The 22,565-nt window shown below is 40.9% G+C and overlaps 1 protein-coding gene across 5 annotated transcripts in view; it reads right to left on the reverse strand.

The window, feature by feature from the left end:
* The window catches only part of LOC132156109 (capping protein, Arp2/3 and myosin-I linker protein 2-like), a 41,121-nt gene that overhangs the window by 10,616 nt on the left and 7,940 nt on the right, over positions 1-22,565 (reverse strand). For all 5 annotated transcript variants that reach the window (XM_059564972.1, XM_059564970.1, XM_059564971.1 and 2 more), the window contains 18 exons: positions 21,867-21,944; positions 21,570-21,646; positions 21,382-21,486; positions 20,902-20,971; positions 20,736-20,817; positions 18,615-18,711; positions 17,832-17,886; positions 16,942-17,114; positions 16,644-16,712; positions 16,461-16,554; positions 16,228-16,326; positions 15,958-16,086; positions 11,988-12,101; positions 11,669-11,841; positions 11,473-11,560; positions 11,287-11,379; positions 10,928-10,994; positions 8,577-8,965 (listed from right to left, as the gene is read on the reverse strand). In XM_059564972.1, the coding sequence (XP_059420955.1) occupies positions 8,577-8,965; positions 10,928-10,994; positions 11,287-11,379; positions 11,473-11,560; positions 11,669-11,841; positions 11,988-12,101; positions 15,958-16,086; positions 16,228-16,326; positions 16,461-16,554; positions 16,644-16,712; positions 16,942-17,114; positions 17,832-17,886; positions 18,615-18,711; positions 20,736-20,817; positions 20,902-20,971; positions 21,382-21,486; positions 21,570-21,646; positions 21,867-21,944 (2,052 nt within the window). The remainder of the gene's footprint in view (positions 1-8,576; positions 8,966-10,927; positions 10,995-11,286; positions 11,380-11,472; positions 11,561-11,668; positions 11,842-11,987; positions 12,102-15,957; positions 16,087-16,227; positions 16,327-16,460; positions 16,555-16,643; positions 16,713-16,941; positions 17,115-17,831; positions 17,887-18,614; positions 18,712-20,735; positions 20,818-20,901; positions 20,972-21,381; positions 21,487-21,569; positions 21,647-21,866; positions 21,945-22,565) is intronic.

Below are 22,565 nucleotides of genomic sequence, written 5' to 3' on the forward strand. Positions count from 1 at the left end.
ATAAACATATTGTGAGATATGAACTCGCAACAGCGTGAAAAAATAAGTAATAAATAGAATAAATATGTAATAATAAAATAAAATAAATAAATAGAATAAAATAAATATGACCAACCATTAACACAACGATGTGCTTTAAGAAAGCAGATTGGGTCAATGTTGATTCTATGTTGACTTGACAATTGTGCCAGATCAGGAGCTTACAAACACTATACACACACAAAAGCACAGGGTGCCCAGTCTGTGTGTTTTGCCTGTTTCCTGCTGCTGCACAGACTGCGAGGCCTTTGGGCAGTTTGGGCTACTGCAGAATGAGAAAGAAAGAAATATGGAGAGAGCGAGAAGGAGAGAGAGAGAGAGACCACTGCAGAGCTATGGCAACCATATGCAAATGAGGCACCGCACACCACATGAGAAATGGATTATAAATCATTTAGCACCTCTCGGCCAATGAGAAGGCAAAGCACTCATCACTCCATCTTCAAAAAGAGGAGGAGAGCAGGCGCCACGTTGTGTGAGGCGGCACAGGGAGAGGTGTTTCCCATGCATCTTAATAACACAATCATATTCTCCAACAAAACTCACTGCATGAACAGTGCAACTGTACAGCTCATGTTTAATTATATATCAATAAAAGAAAACAATGCTTTTGTGTGGTTCACATGGCCTGCTGGGTTTGTTAATACCAAAATAAGATGCCTAGGGTTCATATTTTTCCACATAAAGCCAAGAATTAATTATTTCATCAATTTATTCCATAAATATGCAGTTTGGCTACATATAAATCAGTATGTAATTTATTCCACTAACCATCATTTGAAAATAAAAAACTGATTCCTACATGAAACCAGATAATGTTAATACCTGACAGGTTAAGCTGGTCTGCTCTTGTAAAAATGAAAAGTTTGGGTATAAAGAAGTGGTTCCAGGATTAGTGTATCAGTAGGAAACTGACACACGGATCAAAGATCAGTCCGACTCACATTCATTACTTTGTGTACACAGTATCAGATTTTTTCAGTGGGAAGAATGATAGATACAGAGAGAGGGAATGAATGCAGTGATCTTAACCTCTCTAATAAGCTCTGGGAACTGAGAATAGCATTATTATGTGAGCTGGAGCAGGCCTGTCTAAAGGTGTCAGGTTGAACTATGCGGTTTTGTAATTTTGAACATTAAAATAAACATGAAAATAAAATGAATACATTACACAAGGACACAAAATGAGAAATAGGGTTGCAAATTCAGACTCAATGAAGCTGTTACTTATAAGAGTCTAATTAGTTTGTGACCAAATATTGGTTTTTAGTTACTGATAAACTCTGTTTTAATTAATTAAAGGCTGTTTTCCTCTATTTTACATTATATAACAGGGCTGAATGGTCAAGTGTGATGAATGCAGTCAAAAGAAATATTTGTATAAATTTTGAAAATTATACAAGTTTAAAGGGTTAGTTCACCTGAGATTGAAAATTCGTCCATTTTCTACCCACCCTCGAAGCATCCTAGGTTTATGTGACTTTCTTCTTTCAGAATAATCTAATCTGAGTTATATTAAATATTGTCCTTGCTCTTCCAAGCCTTTCAATGGGGTAAGCGAGTGTTTGTTGTCAACTGTACAGAAGATGTGAAATAAAGTGTGTGCATCTGTAATAAAACATCCCTCACACGGCTCTGGGTGGTGAATAAAGTCCCCCTGTAGTGAATCCATGCGTTTTTGTAAGATAAATATCCAGATTTAAAATGTAATGAACACTTTTTTCCAACATCTGTTGACTGTGGGATGCGGAAGATGTGCAGGCAGAAGATGAAAATGTATGCGTCTGTGATGAGTAGGGCGGGGCCGAGAGCCGTGGGAACGGAGCGAGGCCGGTGGAGTGATTGGAAATCAGCGACACCTGCGACACTCACCGGTCTCGAGTCCCACGGAGAAGATTGGAAGGATATAAAATAGGAGCGACGACAGTGAAGGACAAGAGAGGACCAGGCCTGGGATTTATTTTGTGTTTTGATTTTGTTTGTGCGCGGCAGTCATCCGTGAGGGGCTGCTGCGCTGTTTTGTGTTTATTTTGATTAAAGTCTTATTTGATTGTCCGTCGGTTCCCGCCTCCTTCTTACCGATGATTATTAAGTTTTTATTGTTACAGCATCACTCGCATGCCTCTGGCAAATGTAGGAGCAAAGGAAACAAAGTTTCCTTACTTTAGCAAAGGAAAACCAGTCTCCTCTTGGCTTATTTCGAAATCCTCCAACGTTTTTCTTTACCAATCCTCGGTTTGTGCTTATAATTTGTGACCAGCGTTTTGTTTTGTTCTCTTTCCGGGCTCATCACTAACCACGCAGCGCTGACAAACTCGACATCCGCCTGCACTTCTTCCGGTTCCCCACAGTCAGCAGAAGTGAGCAAAAATGTTTTTATTACATTTGAAATCTGGATATTTATCTTTAAAAAACACACGATTTGCTCCAGGGCCTTTATTCACCCCTGGAGCTCATTTATATATAAGATTTTGTGCCTCTTTGGCATGAACAATAAAGCATTGTTCACTTGCAGAACACAAGCTTCTAGAGGCACATAAAACATACATTTACATAAATGTATATGTATACAATAAAGCCACAATACCAACAACCAATAGGAGGTTTCTGACTGACAGCAAAAAATTATTTTGCCTATGTTACAATATGAGGTAAATCCGGCCCTGTACATGATACTGATATTGTTGCCAAACTGGTTTGGAACAGTTGTTGAATAAACTTCTAAACTGAACTATTACGCCTGTCTGTCTGCTCGACTGACAGTATTATTCATCACTGAGAGAGGATTGACTTGGAATGATGTTGGTTCAATATAAAAATGAAATAAATAAAAATAGCTTAGATGTAGTAAACTACTTTTGCCATGTTGCTGTAGCTTAGCGTGCTACATTTCCTAGGGCTGTAATAGTAAAGATTCATTTAATGAAGAGTAACTGTTAGCTTAGCTCACTATGTTTTCCAAGTAGATTGCCCAACACTGCTATCTCTTCTAGCTACAACCACGAATATAAAACATAATTACTGTATTTTCATAACTGTAAGGGTAGCTTTAGGGTTGTGGTAGGTGTAGACGTTAATAAACCATAACTATACAGTAGCACATTTGTTGTGGAATTGTACTACCCACTGTTTTAGAGTGAGGTAGGAAAATCTAACAGGGTAGGACAAATCGACAGAACACTGGCAACATGTCAGAAGTGCTGGTATGCATGAAAAAGTGCTGGTATGCTAAAGACTAAAATATTGAAGACTGCGTACCTGTCCACTTCAAGCACTGAACTAACTCAAATAAGGGACTAATGACTAGATTAACAGAACACAGGTGAACAGAATGAACTAATCAACACATGAGGGAAAACTAGGGCTTCGTCCACACAAAACCACAAAACTGACACAAAACAATGTAGTATACATGCCAGACCAGTATGTGGTGCTGTAATTCTGCCTCAGAGATACACTTAAAACAGAGAAGAAAACTTGGACTATGCGCATAAACCATGCGCATGGTATACAAATGAACATGGAACAATACATTTATTAATCTGTGTTAATGTTAGTTAATAAAAAGACAATCGTTCAGTGTTTGTTCATGTTTTTGTTGCTGTTACGTGACGTAGCGATCCGTGTGGACGCAAATGCCTGAATGATACAAATTTTATGCATATACAGCTAAACACTTCTCCGTGTGGACGGGGCCTAGGTCAGGGGAACATGAGGGAAGAAAACAAACTAAAAGTCCATGATGGTGACAGACATTATGAAATTATCACAAAATTATTATGGTTGTAAATTAAATCGTTAATTTAATAGTTTGTGTTCCCTCCATGACAGTATTACCATGCAGATGGGGTAAAGACAGGTTGAAACAAAAAATTATATATAAATAAAATTTTATATATATACATAATAGAATGATACAGACATTTGATGATGTTTTTTAAACAAGCTACTTTTCATTGTAGATTACTTTTTTTAAGATAATTTATCACAAAACAAAAGGACACTAAAAGGTGTACTGCATTTGTGTAAAATGTCATGGAGTTTCCTTCAAACACCTGCATAAAATTCTAGTGTAGCTTGATTAATTACAGAGCTATTCAGGACGTCAAATTGTGGCATTCACTGGTCATTCTAGACTGGATGTGGGGAGCATCCTTCTGTAATAAAGCTCTGTGTGAGTATGTGTGTGTGATATTGTGTAGAGGAAAGGTAATAAAAGAAATGCTTATGCAGCAATTAATAAAATGTAGCAGCAGAGAGAATTTTAACAGGGATACAGGGACATCACAGAGCCCCAAACACAATTTTTATGGATGGGCCATCTTTCTTTGAGACCAATGAGTAGGCTTCACCATATAGGCACCCTTCATCAGGACCTGGCTGTCCAACATTGCTGACAGCTCTGTGTGGACATACAGGAAAAAAGCACACACACACACACATACTGGACCATCAGAGGCTCATCTCTTCTCCAGTCACCCGAGCTTCTTCCTGAGGCACCACCTGTCATTGGATTTTCATTAGCCAAGGAGTATGACCGTCCCACAATATGGACACACACCCTTGCCAACAGATCACACTGACTAAAATAAGCATATAACACAAATATTCATTCAGGTGATCAGAGGAAATGACAGGGGTGTTTTCATCTCTCCGTGCTCATGTCTGCGATAACACTGGCGCCAAACTCTCCAGAGAGTGTCTGTTCTGAAAAAAGCTGCCTGCACAATGACTTCACACACACAAATACTTTATACACTGTTAACGAGGATAACACCAGTACACAACTAAACATTAACATAGGTATAATCACAAAAGTCCGCTCACAATCATACAGTCTATCACACACATATACACTGGAAACAATGGTTACACATTAGATTGTATCTGTGTGTGAGGGTGACTGTGTGTAACTGTCCATATTGACTGGTACTCACCAACAGGCAGAAATGACAACATCCAGCATTACACTCACGCACACCAGTCGCCATGACAACACAGAAACAGCTACAGGTCTCATACATGGACGATAACATCATAAAACAGTATAGTGTGAATGCTACACAATATAGATCATCCTGTAATTTACCCACCACACATAATAACAACCCTAAAAGCCAATGCAAGCAGACACAACATTTTTACACAGCAAGTTCTATGATAAAACCATGATTTTTGCGGAAACTACCATGGTTAGTACAACATGATTACTATGGTATTATTACTGCTTCCATTGTCCTCATTTGTAAGTCGCTTTGGATAAAAGCGTCTGCTAAATGACTCAATGTAATGTAATGTATTCCTTGACACACTTTGGCCTCATTTCACTGCACATGAACATTACTTACAGTATATGGACACCGTTATGATGGTAATGACATCTTTGTTTTGACATAACTTGGGATACTATAGTAAATAAAGATGGCAATCATATGCACATGGTATCAAAGTAATATGGTATCACCATGGTTTTTGTGGACACTACCGTATACTATGATACTGTATGATAAATAAGGGTGATAATCATATCATATGCACATGGTATCAAAGAACCAAGGTATTAACATGCATTTTGTGGACAGTACTGTAACAGTAATACCATGGTATGTTTTGACATGCTTTGGGATACTATGGTAAATACAGGCTGTAATCATATGTACATGGCATCATAGTACTATAGTTTTATCATGTTATTTGTGAACACAACTATATTATGGTATTGTTAGACAGACTTTGAGTTTGAAGTACCATTATAAATATAGTGATCATACATCATATCACAGTACAGTACCATGGTATTCCCATTATTTATGCGGACATTACTAAGGTATTTTTTGACATGGGGCACTAGTAGGAGTGATAAAAGTGGTAACCATAAGTACACAGTTTCACAATACTATGGCATTGTCATGGTTTTTGTGGCCCCTCTGTGAAAGCATTACTATGTATTATCTGGCATGCTTCAAAGTACCATGGTAAATTAATATAGTAATCATACATGATATCATAATACACCACTATGATGGTATTTTTGGCATACTGATGAGTAACATGCTAAAAGAATATGGTATCACACATGGTATTACTCCTTACAAAAAAAGTACTGTGGAAATACCATGACACTAACACACTACTAAACTAAGTTTGCAGTCAGTCCATTTATTATTAATATTTTATTTAGCAAAGATGCTTTAAATTGATCAAAACTGACAGTGAAGACATTTATAATGTTTTAAAAGACTTATATTTTAAATAAATGCTTTTCTTTTCATCACAGAATCCTGAAAGAAATGTACCACGGTTTCCACAAAAAAAAAAAACATTTAGTTGCACTACTGTTATCAACATTGCTTATAATAGAGCATTTTTATTTTGAGCACCAAATCAGCATATTATTTCGGAAGGATCATGTTGGCACTGAAGACTGGAGTAATGGCTGCACAAAATTTTGCTTTGCCATAACAGGAATAAATTACATCTTAAAACATATGAAAATAGAAAACATTTATTTAGAATTGAAATGATATTTCATAATATTGCAATTTTTGCTGTATTTTTGATCAAATAAATGCTTATCTTTTTAAACAAAAAAACAAAAAACATAATCAGTAACACTTTAGGTCAGGGAACACATATTCATTATTAACTAAGAATGTTCCCTCAATAAACTCCTAATTACTGCACATTGCAAGTAAGTAAGGTAGTTGTTGTAGTAGTTATGTTTAGGTATAGGGTAGAGTTAAAGGGTTATTTCACCCAAATATTAAAATTATGTCATTAATGACTCACCCTCATGTCGTTCCAAACCAGTGAGACCTCTGTTTATCTTCAGAACACAGTTTAAGATATTTTAGATTTAGTCCGAGAGCTTTCTGTCCCTCCCTTGAAAATGTGTGTACAGTATACTGTCCATGTCCAGAAGGTAAGAAAAACATCTTCAATGTAGTCCATGTGACATCAGAGGGTCAGTTAGAATTTTTTGAAGCATCGAAAATACATTTTGGTCCAAAAATAACAAAAATTATGACTTTATTCATCATTGTCTTCTCTTCCGGGTCTGTTGTGAGTGTGTTCGCAACACCTTAATATGTTCTTTATAAGTACTAATAAACAGCCAACTTGCTAGTAATAAGAATTCTAACAAGCAACTAACTAATAGTGAATACGTGTTCCCCAATCTAATGTGTTACCAAAAAGCGTATACACACCCCACACTTTTGGTGGTGTATATATCATGATACATACCCAAAAACAATAACAGCAACATGGTATTCTGTGGTAAACAATCTGATACCATCATTGTAACATGGTACCATCACAGTACCGTTTAACAAAAAATAATAATAAAAATTCAGTAAATGGCAAATAGAGATTAAATGCCCAAAGTTCTGTGGCCAACAAAAACATTTTTAATGTTTGAATGACTTGACGGTAGTTTTCAACACACCTGTGATTATATAATACTTGACAACCATACAGAATTGCCACAATCTCAATGTGAGGGCACAACAGCACCCTTATCACACAGAGCATCAAAGACAGACATCACAGCTCCCAATGGAAGCATCAATAAACATGCCATCAGAGCACATTAGACACACAGTAGTGTAAAGGCATGTGTGTGCGAGCAGCTACAATTGAGAACACAATAAAGCCCATCACTATGGCAACAATTTACCAAATGACCATTCACAGGATGCACAAGTGTTACAGATACACACCAATAAGAGAAAAAACACATCCTCTGCCATTCTTTTCACTCCATCTCACACTCACGTAATGAAGACACACTGCAGTGAGGATATAATATCTCACATTAGACTCGACTACACAGAATCGCAGTGTGCCAGTGCAACCACACACGGTCGTCGCAGCATCGGCAGGAGAAATACGACTGTCACGCGCCAACCATAAAGATTACATCTCATTTACACACACAATCAGTTTCGCCCAAGCAATCTGTGCAACCACACGGAGGGGCGAATAAACAGATTTCGATCAGACACCCTGGGAATGCCACGAATAGAGGAATCCTCCATTCCTGGTGACAGAAGAGAGGGGACGAAAAGAGACCCTCCTTGATCTGGGAACATTAATAATTGAGATGCTACAGCAGTCACACCAAGCACAACCATCCATAAGTGTCCCTTTCTGACGGCATACACACAGCACCCAGCTGAGCCTCACAAACACGACGAGCAAACACACAAGGTGCCTGAAAATGGCAGTGGAGGATACACACCCAAAAAAATCTCAACCCACCACAGTGGCACCCTCTCTCTGAGAGTCTCTCTCGCCACATATTACAAGAGAAAGAAAGGAAAAAAGGAGAAGATGGTGAGGAGGAGATGTGGGAGAGAGAGCCTGGAGGAGCCTGGGTTGCTGCAGATGAACCAACCTGAGCAGTGCCGTCAGAAAGCAGCATCCCTCCCCCTCTCTCTCCACCACCAGTGTCCCCATCTCAGCCTCTCGAAACCCTTGCCCTGCTCCTTTCTTCTCAGTTCCCGACCTTCTGGGCGGCAGTGCTGCTGTCTTACCTGCGGCTTGCTGGGAGGCTGCCTGTTCCGGCGGTTGGGTCTGGGCCTGGAGCGGGTGTAGTGCCTCAGTGTGTGGCCTTCGATGGGCAGGTCCATAGGGGGCTGAGGAGGTGCAGGCTCCGAGTGCCGGGGCTCTCTGTTTCTAAGAGCGGCAGCAGCAGCAGCAGCGGGAGCGGCAGCAGCATCCGCCTCTCTCCCCGAGTAGGAGGGGCTTCCTGGCTTCAGCTGGCTGAATGACAGCCCAGTCGCCAATGACAACGGCAGGGCCCGCCTCCTCTCCTCCGTTCCTACCCTGGAGACCTGAGGCCCTCCCCCTCCTCTCTCCTCTACCTCCTGCTGGGGATGTGTGGCCGCACGCGCCTGTTGTTCCCCTTCCACATCTAACAAGCCTGCAGAGAGAGAGAGGGAGGAAGGAAATCAGGGACAACAGAGGGAGATAGTGAGGGAGGGGAGATACTGAGGCCTGTATGATGTGTGTGTCTACATAGAGAGGAGGAAATAGATCGAGATAGATCGAGAGAAAGAAGGAGGGAGTGACGAATTTGCACATATGCAGCAGAGGATACAAGAGGGGGGATGAAAGGCAGGAAAAGGGAAAGAGGAAGATAAAGCTGTACATCACGGAAGGTTTGGGATGTCCACATGATTGATGTAGGCTGCCAGGGATTCTCACAAAAACACGTCCAGAATATCATGTCATGTTTTACCCCAAAATCAATTAAAATAAAGTATTATTTCTTTATAATTATATTTTAGATATGGGAAATCAAGACTAATTGAAAAAAGTTACGATTTTTGTACAGTGACATTATTTTAATGACAGTGAAGCACATCCCTCCATCACATCACATTAATTAGTTCTCAGTGGTTATTATCATTACTCTAATATTTTCACTGTATTACAACAACATTTTGTTAAACATTTATATATATATATACATTTTCCAATACATTTAAATTATTACTAATTACTTATTACTATTATTACTATATATATATATATATATGTATGTATATATATATATATATATATATATATATGTATATATATATTGATATTGAAAATAGTTTGGGCTGATCAGAACCTTTTTATTTTTAATTGCATCCTTGTTTTGCATTATAGTTATCTCACAATACAAAATTAGTCTGCATAACAGGCTTCATTTTCTTTAAGCAAATTATTTCAAATTTCTTCATCCGATTTATTTTGGGGTGAAATATGACTGAAACAATAAGAAAGAAAAGATGACAGCAGAGATAACAGGACAGGTATACACAAAAGAGCAGAGGAAGAGGAGGGTGGCGAACCAGGGGAGGGGTTTTGTCATGGTTGTAAGCAGGTGGCCCCCTCCCTTGTCTGAGGGGCTCAGTGGTGTGAGAATAACAGGGCTATGCTCCAGTTAGCGGCTGCCAGCAGTGTTACACAGCTGATTATATTAGTAGAGTCAGGGTGGGACCTTCCAAAATCAAACCCCCCACTGTCTCAGACTCACAGATAGAAGACAGGGAGGGGAAATCCCATGAGAGGGGCATCCCGCTCTCACAGACAGAACTTCAAACAACAAAGCACGCTTTTGATGTCACCTGCACTATAGTACTACTACAGTACATAGTGCATCACATGCACAAATTTGCACAAGTTAAATACACAATGGGCTGCCATTAAATAGAGTTTGCACATGCTATTTATTGTAAAGGATGTGGTTGAATGAGGTCTGTTTAACTATATAGAGTTTTTTTTAGATAAGCGCAATGACAAGTCCTGTTCAGATATATTTGATGACTGTATAATTTAGCAGACCTGAACATGACCTTTGACCTCAACAGCTGTGCTGTGAGTGCTAGGGTTTGCTACAATCATCTGTCAAGTAATGCACAGCTATGATGTCACCAGTATAGGCTATATCCAACACGCTTCCGTGTCCAAACGCTCTATCAGTTACCACGAGAAAACAACAAAAGGTGCTAATATAAACTCACAATGTGATAGAATACTAGCGAAAAAGTTATAATCGTAACATTTAACTCCATACCGAAGTCCCAGATAGCCAGACAATGAAAATATAAATATAAAAAAATTATATAAACATTATTTGTGTTTGGGACGCTGTGAGCACAGAGACTGTAGTGTATATTGTAAGTTTGAAAGCGTTTAGCTTAAATTATTAGTATGAATAAACAGTGCTCATAAACGGCTGCTGAGGTCGTATTCTCAAGTGAAGCGAGTTGAGGCTTGGACCCGTAAACAGCGCTTCTTACGTCATCACTTAACAACCAAATCACGTGATTTAGGAGTGCAAAAGACAAATGGCAAAGGGTGAGTCTTGAGCAAGAAGCATTTGCCGGCTTACTTTTGATGGAAGGGGCGGGACGGATGCTACGGGAGTGGAAGCTGTTCCTCCAGATGACAGGGACATACTGTGGACATGCAGAGAGAAAATCAAACTTAAATGCATACAAATCACTGCAATCAAACTCACCCTTTGGGTTACTGAAATAATTTCAATTTATAATCAAAATTTGATTATAAAACAACACATTCTGTAAAAAAATTAACAAGCTGTGTTGAAGCCATAATTGATATTTTCTGAATGCACATATGTAATAGAGGGGTCTAAATGAGACCCCTTGCAAAATAAAAACAAAGCAAAAGTCCTGAGTAAGTTGTGGATCGGAATGCTAAAATCGAGCAGACATGCCCTGTCCTCACATCATCTGTAGGGAATTCATGCTCCATCACTCTGAGCTGAGGAACATTGGCCTTGATATTGGTGGACTGGGAAAACTCCCTCATGTGCTTGTCCTGAAAGCAAGAGAGGGATATCCTGCATGTCATACACACGCATACACAATTCTCACATGCTCAATATACAGATTCATAAATGCAAACACTTACCAGCTTTTCCTGAGCCACTGACAAATCCTGAAGAACTTCTTCAACTATAGTTCCCACCAGAGAGACACTGACGGACAGTTTGAGTTCACTGAGAAAAAGTGAGAGAGGGGAGCACAAAGTCAAAAAAAATTAATAATAATCTTTTGAGGTTTCAAGAGTTTAATATTGTTTATAGTGATTTGCATGTGAGCCCAACTTGAGCTTGTTTATGATGCTGATTTCTGTCTCTTGTATTGTGTTTTGAATGAAGTGCGCAGCCTGACGTGTTTTCTTGGCCACACAATCTGCCAGACGCTCGCTGACACTGGACCTCTGGGCGACTCTGGGGCAGGTCAGCAGGGCAGACTGCAGCATTGCCATTGCCAGCTCCTGCACAACACAAGAAACAATCTGATTTGTATTGCCATCGAGTTACAGAAACCTCCACTAAAGCAAAAAAACATACTCAACTCTCGATACTACATACTACATAACAGACACTACAGAAACACACAAAAAACATGACTAAAGTGTACCTGGATTTCCTCAGTAATCTCACTACTCAGGGCTGTAGCAGAGTCATTGAGAATGCATTTCAGCAAGTGACCACTAGAGGGCGCTCTGCCCAATTCATAAAGACCTGCAAAAGACTGTGGGGAAAGGCCAAATGTCAAGTATCAAAACATTCATTTATAAAGGTTAATACATTTGTTTACTGAGAACAAATTAAATTAATAAAAACTGAAAATATTTTGAAAGTCTTTTTAACTGTTTGTTCATCAAAATTTTTTTTAATGTTTTCATCATTGGTGATAAGAAATGTTTCTTGAGCACCAAATCATCCATCCATCCATCCATCTTCTACCGCTTATCCGGGGCCGGGTCGCGGGGGCAGCAGTCTAAGCAGAGAACCCCAGACTTCCCTCTCCCTAGACACTTCCTCCAGCTCTTCTGGGGGGACACCGAGGCGTTCCCAGGCCAGCCGGGAGACATAGTCTCTCCAGCGTGTCCTAGGTCTCCCCCGGGGTCTCCTCCCAGTGGGATGTGCCCGGAACACCTTCCCGGGAAGGCGTCCAGGAGGCATCCGGAACAGATGCCCGAGCCACCTCAGCTGACCCCTCTCGATGTGGAGGAGCAGCGGCTCTACTCTGAGCTCCTCCCGGGTGACTGAGCTTCTCACCCTATCTCTAAGGGATCGCCCAGCCACCCTGCGGAGAAAGCACATTTCGGCCGCCTGTATCCGGGATCTTGTCCTTTCGGTCATGACCCAAAGCTCATGACCATAGGTGAGAGTAGGAACGTAGATTGACCGGTAAATCGAGAGCTTCGCCTTGCGGCTCAGCTCTTTCTTCACCACGACAGACCGGTACATCGACCGCATTACTGCAGAAGCTGCACCGATCCGTCTGTCAATCTCCCGTTCCATCCTTCCCTCACTCGTGAACAAGACCCCAAGATACTTAAACTCCTCCACTTGAGGCAGGAACTCTCCACCAACCTGAAGTGGGCAAGCCACCCTTTTCCGACTGAGGACCATGGCCTCGGATTTGGAGGTGCTGATTCTCATCCCAGCCGCTTCACACTCGGCTGCAAACCGTCCCAGTGCATGCTGAAGGTCCTGGCCTGATGAGGCCAACACGACAACATCATCCGCAAAGAGCAGAGACGAAATCGTGTTGTCACCAAACCTGACCCCCTCCGGCCCCTGGCTGCGCCTAGAAATTCTGTCCATAAAAATCATGAACAGAACCGGCGACAAAGGGCAGCCCTGCCGGAGTCCAACACGCACCGGGAACAAGTCTGACTTACAGCTGGCAATACGAACCAAGCTCCTGCTCCGTTCGTACAGGGACCGGATAGCCCTTATCAAAGGGCCCCGGACCCCATACTCCCGGAGAACCCTCCACAGGCCGCCGCGAGGGACACAGTCGAATGCCTTCTCCAAATCCACAAAGCACATGTGGACTGGTTGGGCATACTCCCATGAACCCTCCAGCACCCTGTAGAGGGTATAGAGCTGGTCCAGTGTTCCACGGCCTGGACGAAAACCACACTGTTCCTCCTGAATCCGAGGTTCTACTATCGGCCGGATTCTCCTCTCCAGTACCCTGGCATAGACTTTCCCAGGGAGGCTGAGAAGTGTGATCCCCCTGTAGTTGGAACACACCCTCCGGTCCCCCTTCTTAAAAAGAGGGACCACCACCCCGGTCTGCCATCCCAGAGGCACCGTCCCCGACTGCCACGCGATGCTGCAGAGGCGTGTCAGCCAAGACAGCCCCACAACATCCAGAGACTTGAGGTACTCAGGGCGGATCTCATCCACCCCCGGTGCCTTGCCACCGAGGAGTTTCTTGACTACCTCGGTGACTTCAGCTTGGGTTATGGACGAGTCCACATCTGAGCCCTCAGCCTCTGCTTCCTCAATGGAAGACGTGACAGCGGGATTGAGGAGATCCTCGAAGTATTCCTTCCACCGTCCAACGACATCCCCAGTTGAGGTCAACAGCTCCCCACCTCTACTGTAAACAGCGTTGGTAGGGCACTGCTTCCCTCTCCTGAGGCGCCGGACGGTTTGCCAGAATCTCTTCGAGGCTGACCGATAGTCCTTCTCCATGGCCTCACCGAACTCCTCCCAGGCCCGAGTTTTTGCCTCCACAACCACCCGGGCTGTAGTCCGCTTGGCCTGCCGGTACCTGTCAGCTGCCTCAGGAGTCCCACAAGCCAACCAGGCCCGATAGGACTCCTTCTTCAGCTTGACGGCATCCCTTACTTCCGGTGTCCACCACCGGGTTCGGGGATTGCCGCCTCGACAGGCACCGGAAACCTTACGGCCACAGCTCCGAGCGGCCGCTTCGACAATGGAGGTGGAGAACATGGTCCACTCGGACTCAATATCTCCAGCCTCCCTCGGGATCCGGTCGAAGCTCTGCCGGAGGTGGGAGTTGAAGATCTCTCTGACAGGAGACTCGGCCAAACGTTCCCAGCAGACCCTCACAGTACGTTTGGGTCTGCCGAGTCTGTCCAGCTTCCTCCCTCGCCATCGGATCCAACTCACCACCAGGTGGTGATCGGTTGACAGCTCCGCCCCTCTCTTCACCCGAGTGTCCAAGACATACGGCCGGAGGTCGGATGAAACGACCACAAAGTCAATCATCGACCTACGGCCTAGGGTGTCCTGGTGCCACGTGTACTGATGGACACCCTTATGCTTGAACATGGTGTTCGTTATGGACAAGCTGTATCTAGCACAGAAGTCCAATAACTGAACACCGCTCGGGTTCAGATCAGGGGGGCCGTTCCTCCCAATCACGCCCCTCCAGGTGTCACTGTCGTTGCCCACGTGGGCGTTGAAGTCCCCCAGTAAAACGACGGAGTCCCCAGTCGAAGCACTTTCCAGCACCCCTCCCAGAGACTCCAAGAAGGCTGGGTACTCTGCATTGCCGTTCGGCCCGTAGGCACAAACGACAGTGAGAGACCTATCCCCGACCCGAAGGCGCAGGGAAGCGACCCTCTCGTTCACCGGGGTAAACTCCAACACATGGCAGCTGAGCTGGGGGGCTATAAGCAAACCCACACCAGCCCGCCGCCTCTCACCTTGGGCAACTCCAGAGTGGTGAAGAGTCCATCCTCTCTCGAGGAGTGTGGTACCAGAGCCCAAGCTGTGCGTAGAGGTGAGTCCGACTATCGCTAGTCGGAACCTCTCTACCTCACGCACAATCTCGGGCTCCTTCCCCGCCAGTGAGGTGACGTTCCACGTCCCTAGAGCTAGTTTCCGTGTCCAGGGATCGGGCTGTCGAGGCCCCCGCCTTCGACTGCCACCCGATTGTCTAAGCACCGGCCCCTTACGGTCCCTCCTGTAGGTGGTGAGCCCACGGGAAGGCGGCCCCACGTCGCTCCTTCGGGCTGAGCCCGGCCGGACCCCGTGGGGGGAGGCCCGGCCACCAGGCGCTCGCATACGAGCCCCAACCCCGGGCCTGGCTCCAGGGTGGGGCCCCGGCTGCGCCATACCGGGCGACGTCACGGTTCTTTGATTGTTCCTTCTCATAAGGGGTTTTGAACCGCTCTTAGTCTGACCCGTCGCCTAGGACCTGTTTGCCTTGGGAGACCCTACCAGGGGCATATAGCCCCGGACAACATAGCTCCTAGGGTCATTCGGGTACTCAAACCCCTCCACCACGTTAAGGTGGCAGTTCAAGGAGGGGGCAAAATCAGCCTATTAAAATTATTTCTGAAGGAACGTGTGACACTTAAGACTGGAGTAATGGCTGCTGAAAATTCAGCTTTGCAATCTGAGGAATAAAGCACACTTTAAAATATATTAAAATTGAAACTATTATTTTAAATGTAACTAATATTCACTAATATAGCTATTTTATTTTTCTGATCAAATAAATGCAGCTTTGGTGAGCATAAGAGACTTTCAAAAACATGCGAAAATCTTAGTGTGAAAAAAATCTAGTTTTAAATCTGTAATACTGCAAACCATGTAGATGTGTAATCTCATACACTTGTGGCCGTCTTTGCATGTTGAAGTGCTTCCTCTGCAAGCAAGATGTCCGACTGCACCTCTTGTATATTGTAGCAGGTTAAAGGATGCACACTTTCCTGTAGTTTCTTACAGAGATCCTGAACTAACTGAGAAAAAAAAGATAGAAACACTTTCTTATAATGATCTGAACCCTTAGTATATAGTATAACATTCTACTATATCATAGGCACTAGACAGTAATAATTCTATATATATATATATATATATATATATACATCCACACAAACCTGTTCAAAGCGAGTGGTCTTCAGTCCATGCTGCAGATGACACACATTCTCACCTGTTTCACAATGTCTCTGATTGTTCCTGTGTAAAAAAATTTGGATCTGCATATACACACATAAAAATAATCAGTTAAATATCAATATATATATATATATATATATATATATATATATATATATATATATATCATCGTCTGTTCTCATGGCTTTCTACAGTTCTGGAAATAAGAACTAACTTTCTGTAAAGCCTCCTCCATCTTCTCTGGGGTGTTTCGGTAGGCTTGAAGAACATCACTCATTGGAATGGACATGTTCTGTAGTGTCAAGTTTCTGTATTAAAGCACACATACAGAAAATACATAATGTTTTAACAAATATAAGTCATTGAAAAATGTCTGTTTGTCTGTGGGTACTCTCACTTCTCCATGGCATTGGCCACATCCATAAATCCTCCAGCAGTCACATTGTTTCTGTCCCAAACTAGTGTTCTGTCAGGAAACAAAGCACAACCTTCTTAAGTAAGGATGACGACTGCAATTTTTGCCAAAAATAGGACGTGTTTTGTTGATCCTGGAAAAAGATTCCCGTAAAACATAATTTTAACCCCATCATTAACCTTAACCTATCTATACATTCTGACTGATTTACGTGAACAATGATCAAGGAACATGTTTAACTTGACAAAAATGCTATGATTCACCACGTGAGGAAAATTACTTTAGCTTGGTGTTGATCACGAGGGCCTTTGCTAGCATCTTTGCTCCTGTGTCACCTATAGAGTTTCCACTGATATCAATCTTGGACAGGCTGGCATTGCTGCCCAGGCTGTTGATAAGTATGGTGGTACCAGTTTTCAACTTTGAGTCACATACAGAAAGAGACTCCAGGGGCTAAAAAGTGTAAAAAAAAAAAAAAGAGTACAGATGTCAAGGAGGTCACTTTCCATGCCAAATGCACATATGAGACATTTGTTTCAACAAATTAAATTGATCTTAGATTTAGAGTCATTTTCATGGAGACATTAACCTTTGGCTACAAGTTTCATTAAGATTTCTATTAAGGTTTGAGTCTCATTAACTTTAGAAGCAGTATCTACTGAGCAGGTTGGATCGTGAAAGGCCAGCTCTGATCCTTCAGAGATCATGAATGCTCATATTAATGTGGATAAAGTTACATAAAGTTGAGAGTCTGTTTTAATGAGTCCTATATTTGAGTTAGAGCTGCTTGTGTAATTACTGAGCCCGGGTAGGCCTTGATAGAGAGGGATTCTGGGTAATTAAAACTCAAGGCATGCTGGAGGAATTGGAGAGGGGGGTGTCTCTGTGGACCTTCTCTCTTTATTGGTTCTAGTATTACAGACACAAACAGACACAGAAGCATAAATACAAATCTTCACTGTTAACTGAGCCAAAGACAGCAGCTCTTCCCACTCTCAATGTTATATGAGAGCTGTGGTCCGTAGGTGGATGTTCTGGTGTTTTTGTATTCATGGTGGATAGGGGAAGTGATCCTAATTCACATCATTTCTCATATCATTCTAATAGAATAATGAGAAGTGTGTGTGTATGTGTGTAGTTTTTTCTGATTATTAAAAATGATGTACTTACACACTCCTCCTCTTGAATTAGCTGTACAAGGCGGTGTAACACATCTGTAAGTGCTCTGAGAGAAAAAGGCGGCATTTAAAATATGCATCATATGCATGAAAGGAAATGGGGGAAAACGGTAGCTATGCTATGGAGAGAGATGACAGACTGGATAGACTGAAAGATGCATCAAAAACGTTTAAAAGGAAATGTGTAATTTCATTGCCTCAAAATACAGGTTTCCTGAACACTCAAACATCTACAGTACATCACAAAAAAGCATGCATATCATTTTAAAAAATATGAGTAATTCACACCTAGGGCCCTATCATACACCCGGCGCAATGCGACTCAAGGCGCAGCGCAAGTGTGTTTGCTAGTTTCAGTCCGGCGCCGTTCACATTTTCAAATAATAAAAATTAAAGGATTGCAATGCATAATAATTTTTTTGTAGGCTAATTAAATATATAAATGCCTACATGTCATAATGGATAGTTATCGCATGTATCAGAAATATGCCAAATTCCGCCGTGTAAATAGCAAATCTGTCATGGCACGTGTGCAACTGGCTCTTAAAGGGAATGAAAGATGAGACTCTGATTGGTTTATTGCACATTACGCCCAAAAAACACACATTACTCATTAAGAGAATAGGGACAAGCCGTTTAGACCATGCACCCGGGCGTGCCAACTGGTTTTCCGTCGTTAAAATAGCAAAAGTGGATTTGGACACGCCCTGAGTGCACCTGCGCCATGCGCTTTACACTTTGCGTTTAGATCGTTAAAATACTTCATGGCACTTACTTAGACTTCATGGCAAAATTGCGTCCAATTGAAAGGTGCCGAATAGAGTGACTCCGACCAATGGAGAGAATTAAAGTAACCATATTGCTTTCAAAACCTGTCAGAAAGGAAACACAAATGACTAATTGTAATATTTTAATTTCACAGGAAGCGTGCCGTACAACTTCCATCACACATAGCCACCAAATAAAACACACATCCTCTTTCTACATGCCATATTAAACATGGTGTTTTTACATGTCAAGAGAGACAAAGCAAGCTCATTTTGGCCCTATCACTTCTTGTGTCTTTATTTATTCCTTTTAGGACATCTGAGTAAGCCAAACTCAGACCTTAGTGATAATTGTTAAGAAAACTTAAACATGCAAAGTGTTTACACAGTACTAGTATAGAATAAATAAGTATATGCATCTAATAAATAAATAAATACTAGTATCTAATAAATAAGTTAATACTAATAAATAAGTACTAGTGTCTATTAAATACTTACTAGTATCTAATGAATAAGTACTAGAACTTTTAAAAATGTGCTAGTACCTAAAGAATAAGAACTAGTATCTAATGGAATAGTAGCTAAAAAGTAAAAACGTGTAGCATGAAAATAGATACTTGTAAGTTTTAAGGATGAAGTATTAAAAACGGCTTGCCGTAGAGACAGCGCAGCAGAATGGTACCAAGACATGCTTTCAATAGTTTTACTTCTTTTAACATGGCATTTTGAAAAACGTGCCACTTAATTCACAGTTATTTCAGTGATATCTTGCAGGAATTACAATCGTTTCATTCATACTGCTCCATAAAAAGATCCATAAATCAGTTGAATGATCCATAAATCAGGTGCCAGATGAGTTTGGGGATATTGAACCTGTCCAATCATGTATGTTTTCACCTTCTATAATTCAGATATTTCTCTTCTTTATTTCACTCTGACTCAATGTTTGTATATGTGTTCAGACAGGTGTGATCGCCCTGCAGCGGTATGAGTTTGAGTTCAGTGGGTCATGTGCTATTCTGACTGATGTGTTGAGCCTTTCCTCGTCATGTAGTAGCTACAACAATGCCTATATTTGCTTTGTCTCCTCCTGGGTTATAAAAATAGCATGGCCTGATTCCATTTTCTCCCAGGGTTCAACATTTTCACAAACACTGCTTCTAACTTGAAAACTTAAATGATTTAATGTTTTATTAATCAGATATCTAGTTTAACAACTAAGTAAGATTCCAAGTTAAACACAAGATAAACTTTGCCATCAGCATCTGTGGCATGCTGTTGATAGCCACAGAGAACGAATTTCACTTGTGTCCCAGTTTGAAAAAAAGCAGAGATTTGTTAAACATATTTACATGAATTCATCATTAAAAAAACGTTATATTTGAACAGTTAAAAATTGTCAGGGGGAAAAGAAAAACATATTCAATAGTAAGTATCCGATATTTAATGCACTGGTAGGAAGAGTGGGATTTTGGACCAATGAGATTTCACAGTGGGCGGGGCTACCCAGCAACACAAAAATAGAAACCAAATGATAACTGTCTGTGGACAAAACTCTGATTCAATTGTCTGCTTTTATTCTGATTTTATGCTTTTATTGTTTATCACTTAATCACATAATGCCATGTTACTAGAATATGTTATTAAAACAGTTTACCAGGTTTTAAATTTAATTTAATTAAATGTATGCATTTAGCAGATGCTTTTATCCGAAGCATCATACAGTGCACTCAGGCTAACATTTTTTAACCTAACATGTGTTCCCTGGGAATCAAACCCACAATCTTGCGCTGCTAAGGCTATGCTCTACCACTTTTTAAATCCACAGTCTATGCTAAAAATGTGGTAAATATCATCAGGTCATTTCTACAGATGTAAACAACAACCCTTTTGGCCTCTTACTTATTTTATGAAAAGAGGTTTTCTAAGCAACAAGAAAACTTGCACACAGACAGCGGGTTAGATTAATTTATGCCTCCATCTCTCCACGTATCAGTCAGATATGATTTATAACCTGACTAATGCCAGTGAGAGCAATATAATAAATCTGGCATAAAAAAGAGGGAGGTATAAAGGGAGGTTAATAAAGTGCCAACTGCATGAATGAGAAAATAAATAAGAGACTGCACCGTTGTCAGACAGGTCCAGACTGCAGATGGCCTTGGCCTCAAAAATGTGTTCCTGAATCACCTGAGCTCCAGTCGACCTCAGCTACACATACCACAAAATCACACACACAGTTTTAAGAAGAGATCTGTATAATACTTTGATGTGTATATGTGTGTGTTTCTGTACCTCACAGCAGCTGATGTCAAGCTCTAGCTCAGATAGATGAGTGTTGGTGGCCAAGCCCTGTAGTAACAATCTAAACAACATTCATACTGGACATTAATAATGATAAAAGAAAAACATATACCATCAAAAGATGCTGTTATTTTGAACTTTCTATTTAAAAAAGCAAATAAATAATGATTTTTTTCCTCAAAAATATTAAGCAGCACAACTGATTTCAACATTGATAATAATAATAAAGGTTTTTTTGAGCATGATTTCTGATCATGTGACACTGAAGACTGCTTAAAATATACTATTTTACAATATTGTTTTCAACATGTAAAAAAAAAAAATCTTACTGAGCCCAGATTTTGGAACGATATACAAAACTCGTCACAAATATATAGGCCATAATCAAACAGATGCAAATTGCCTATAACAGGAGATGTACTGAAGCTTGTTACACATACATTTCCTTTAATATTGGCACAAACCCCATACCTGAGAGCTTCTGGAGGTAGTTTAGTTCCAGACAATCCCACGTATTTTAACACAGTGCTCTTGCTGAAGAAATCCCTCACACTGCGCGTGACCTCTCGTACTTTCCTAGTACAGCCACACTGATCAGTATGTACATGCTGCCTGTGTAGAGACGCATATAAATCATAATGTCATTTTTGATGGCTCACCTATGAGAAAAAGTGTTCCTGGAGAGGTTGAGGTACATCAGAGTAGTGCAGCAGCCCACCGACAGAGACACAAACAGCTAGAGAGAAACAGAAAAAGAAAAAACTCAAGATTATTTTAGAGGAATTACTGAAGAAGAAAAAAATCTAGCACTAATCTGGTTGAGTTGTAAACTACTCAACCAGATTTGATATTGGATGAATATTATATGTCAGCATTTAACTTCCATTTGACTCCCTAATCCCTTTTACATTACAAAATAAGAATCAAAGAAGATATATATAACTGATGTGACTCACAGTGTCTAGAGGGCAGTCTGTGTAACTGAGGTCCAGGTGTGATACTGCATTTGGAGCAGATAGGAACTTAAAGAGACTCTAAAAAGAGACAGACAAGCATGGTATTTCAAAGCCATAGCAATATAAAACACACCCATACAATGATCAACAATAAGTCTGTGAGCAAGTGTCAAGGAAGTTTTGTGCCAATTGACAAGATCGACAGGATTCAGCTGAAACCATTATTGTTTTTCAGTTTTCCAGCAAACATATATATATATTTACATTTAATAATTTTATTTAATAATCATGTATTCAATTGATCAAAAGTGACAGTAAAACAAATCTATTTCAGGTAAATGCTGTTCTTTTTGTATTTCTATTTATTAAAAAACCCTGAAACGGAAATGTAGCACAGTATCCACAAAAATATCAAGCAGCACAACTGTTTTCAGAAATGCATCAAATCAGCATATTAGAATGATTTCTAAAGTAATAGCTGCTGAAAATTCAGCTTATTACCAGTAATATGAAATATATTAAAACAGCTGTAAACGGTCACAATAGTATTTTTTTAATCATATAAACGCAGCCTTGGTGAGCATTAAAAGACTTATTTACAAAAATGTAGAACATTTTGAATGGTAGTGAATCTATAATATTAAAAATGTATAATATAAATAGTTATTATTGTGTAAAAATACAAGTACAAATCTGAAC

The sequence above is a fragment of the Carassius carassius genome, chromosome 13 (genome assembly GCF_963082965.1).
Source record: "Carassius carassius chromosome 13, fCarCar2.1, whole genome shotgun sequence".
In the NCBI taxonomy this organism is placed as follows: Eukaryota; Metazoa; Chordata; class Actinopteri; order Cypriniformes; family Cyprinidae; genus Carassius; species Carassius carassius.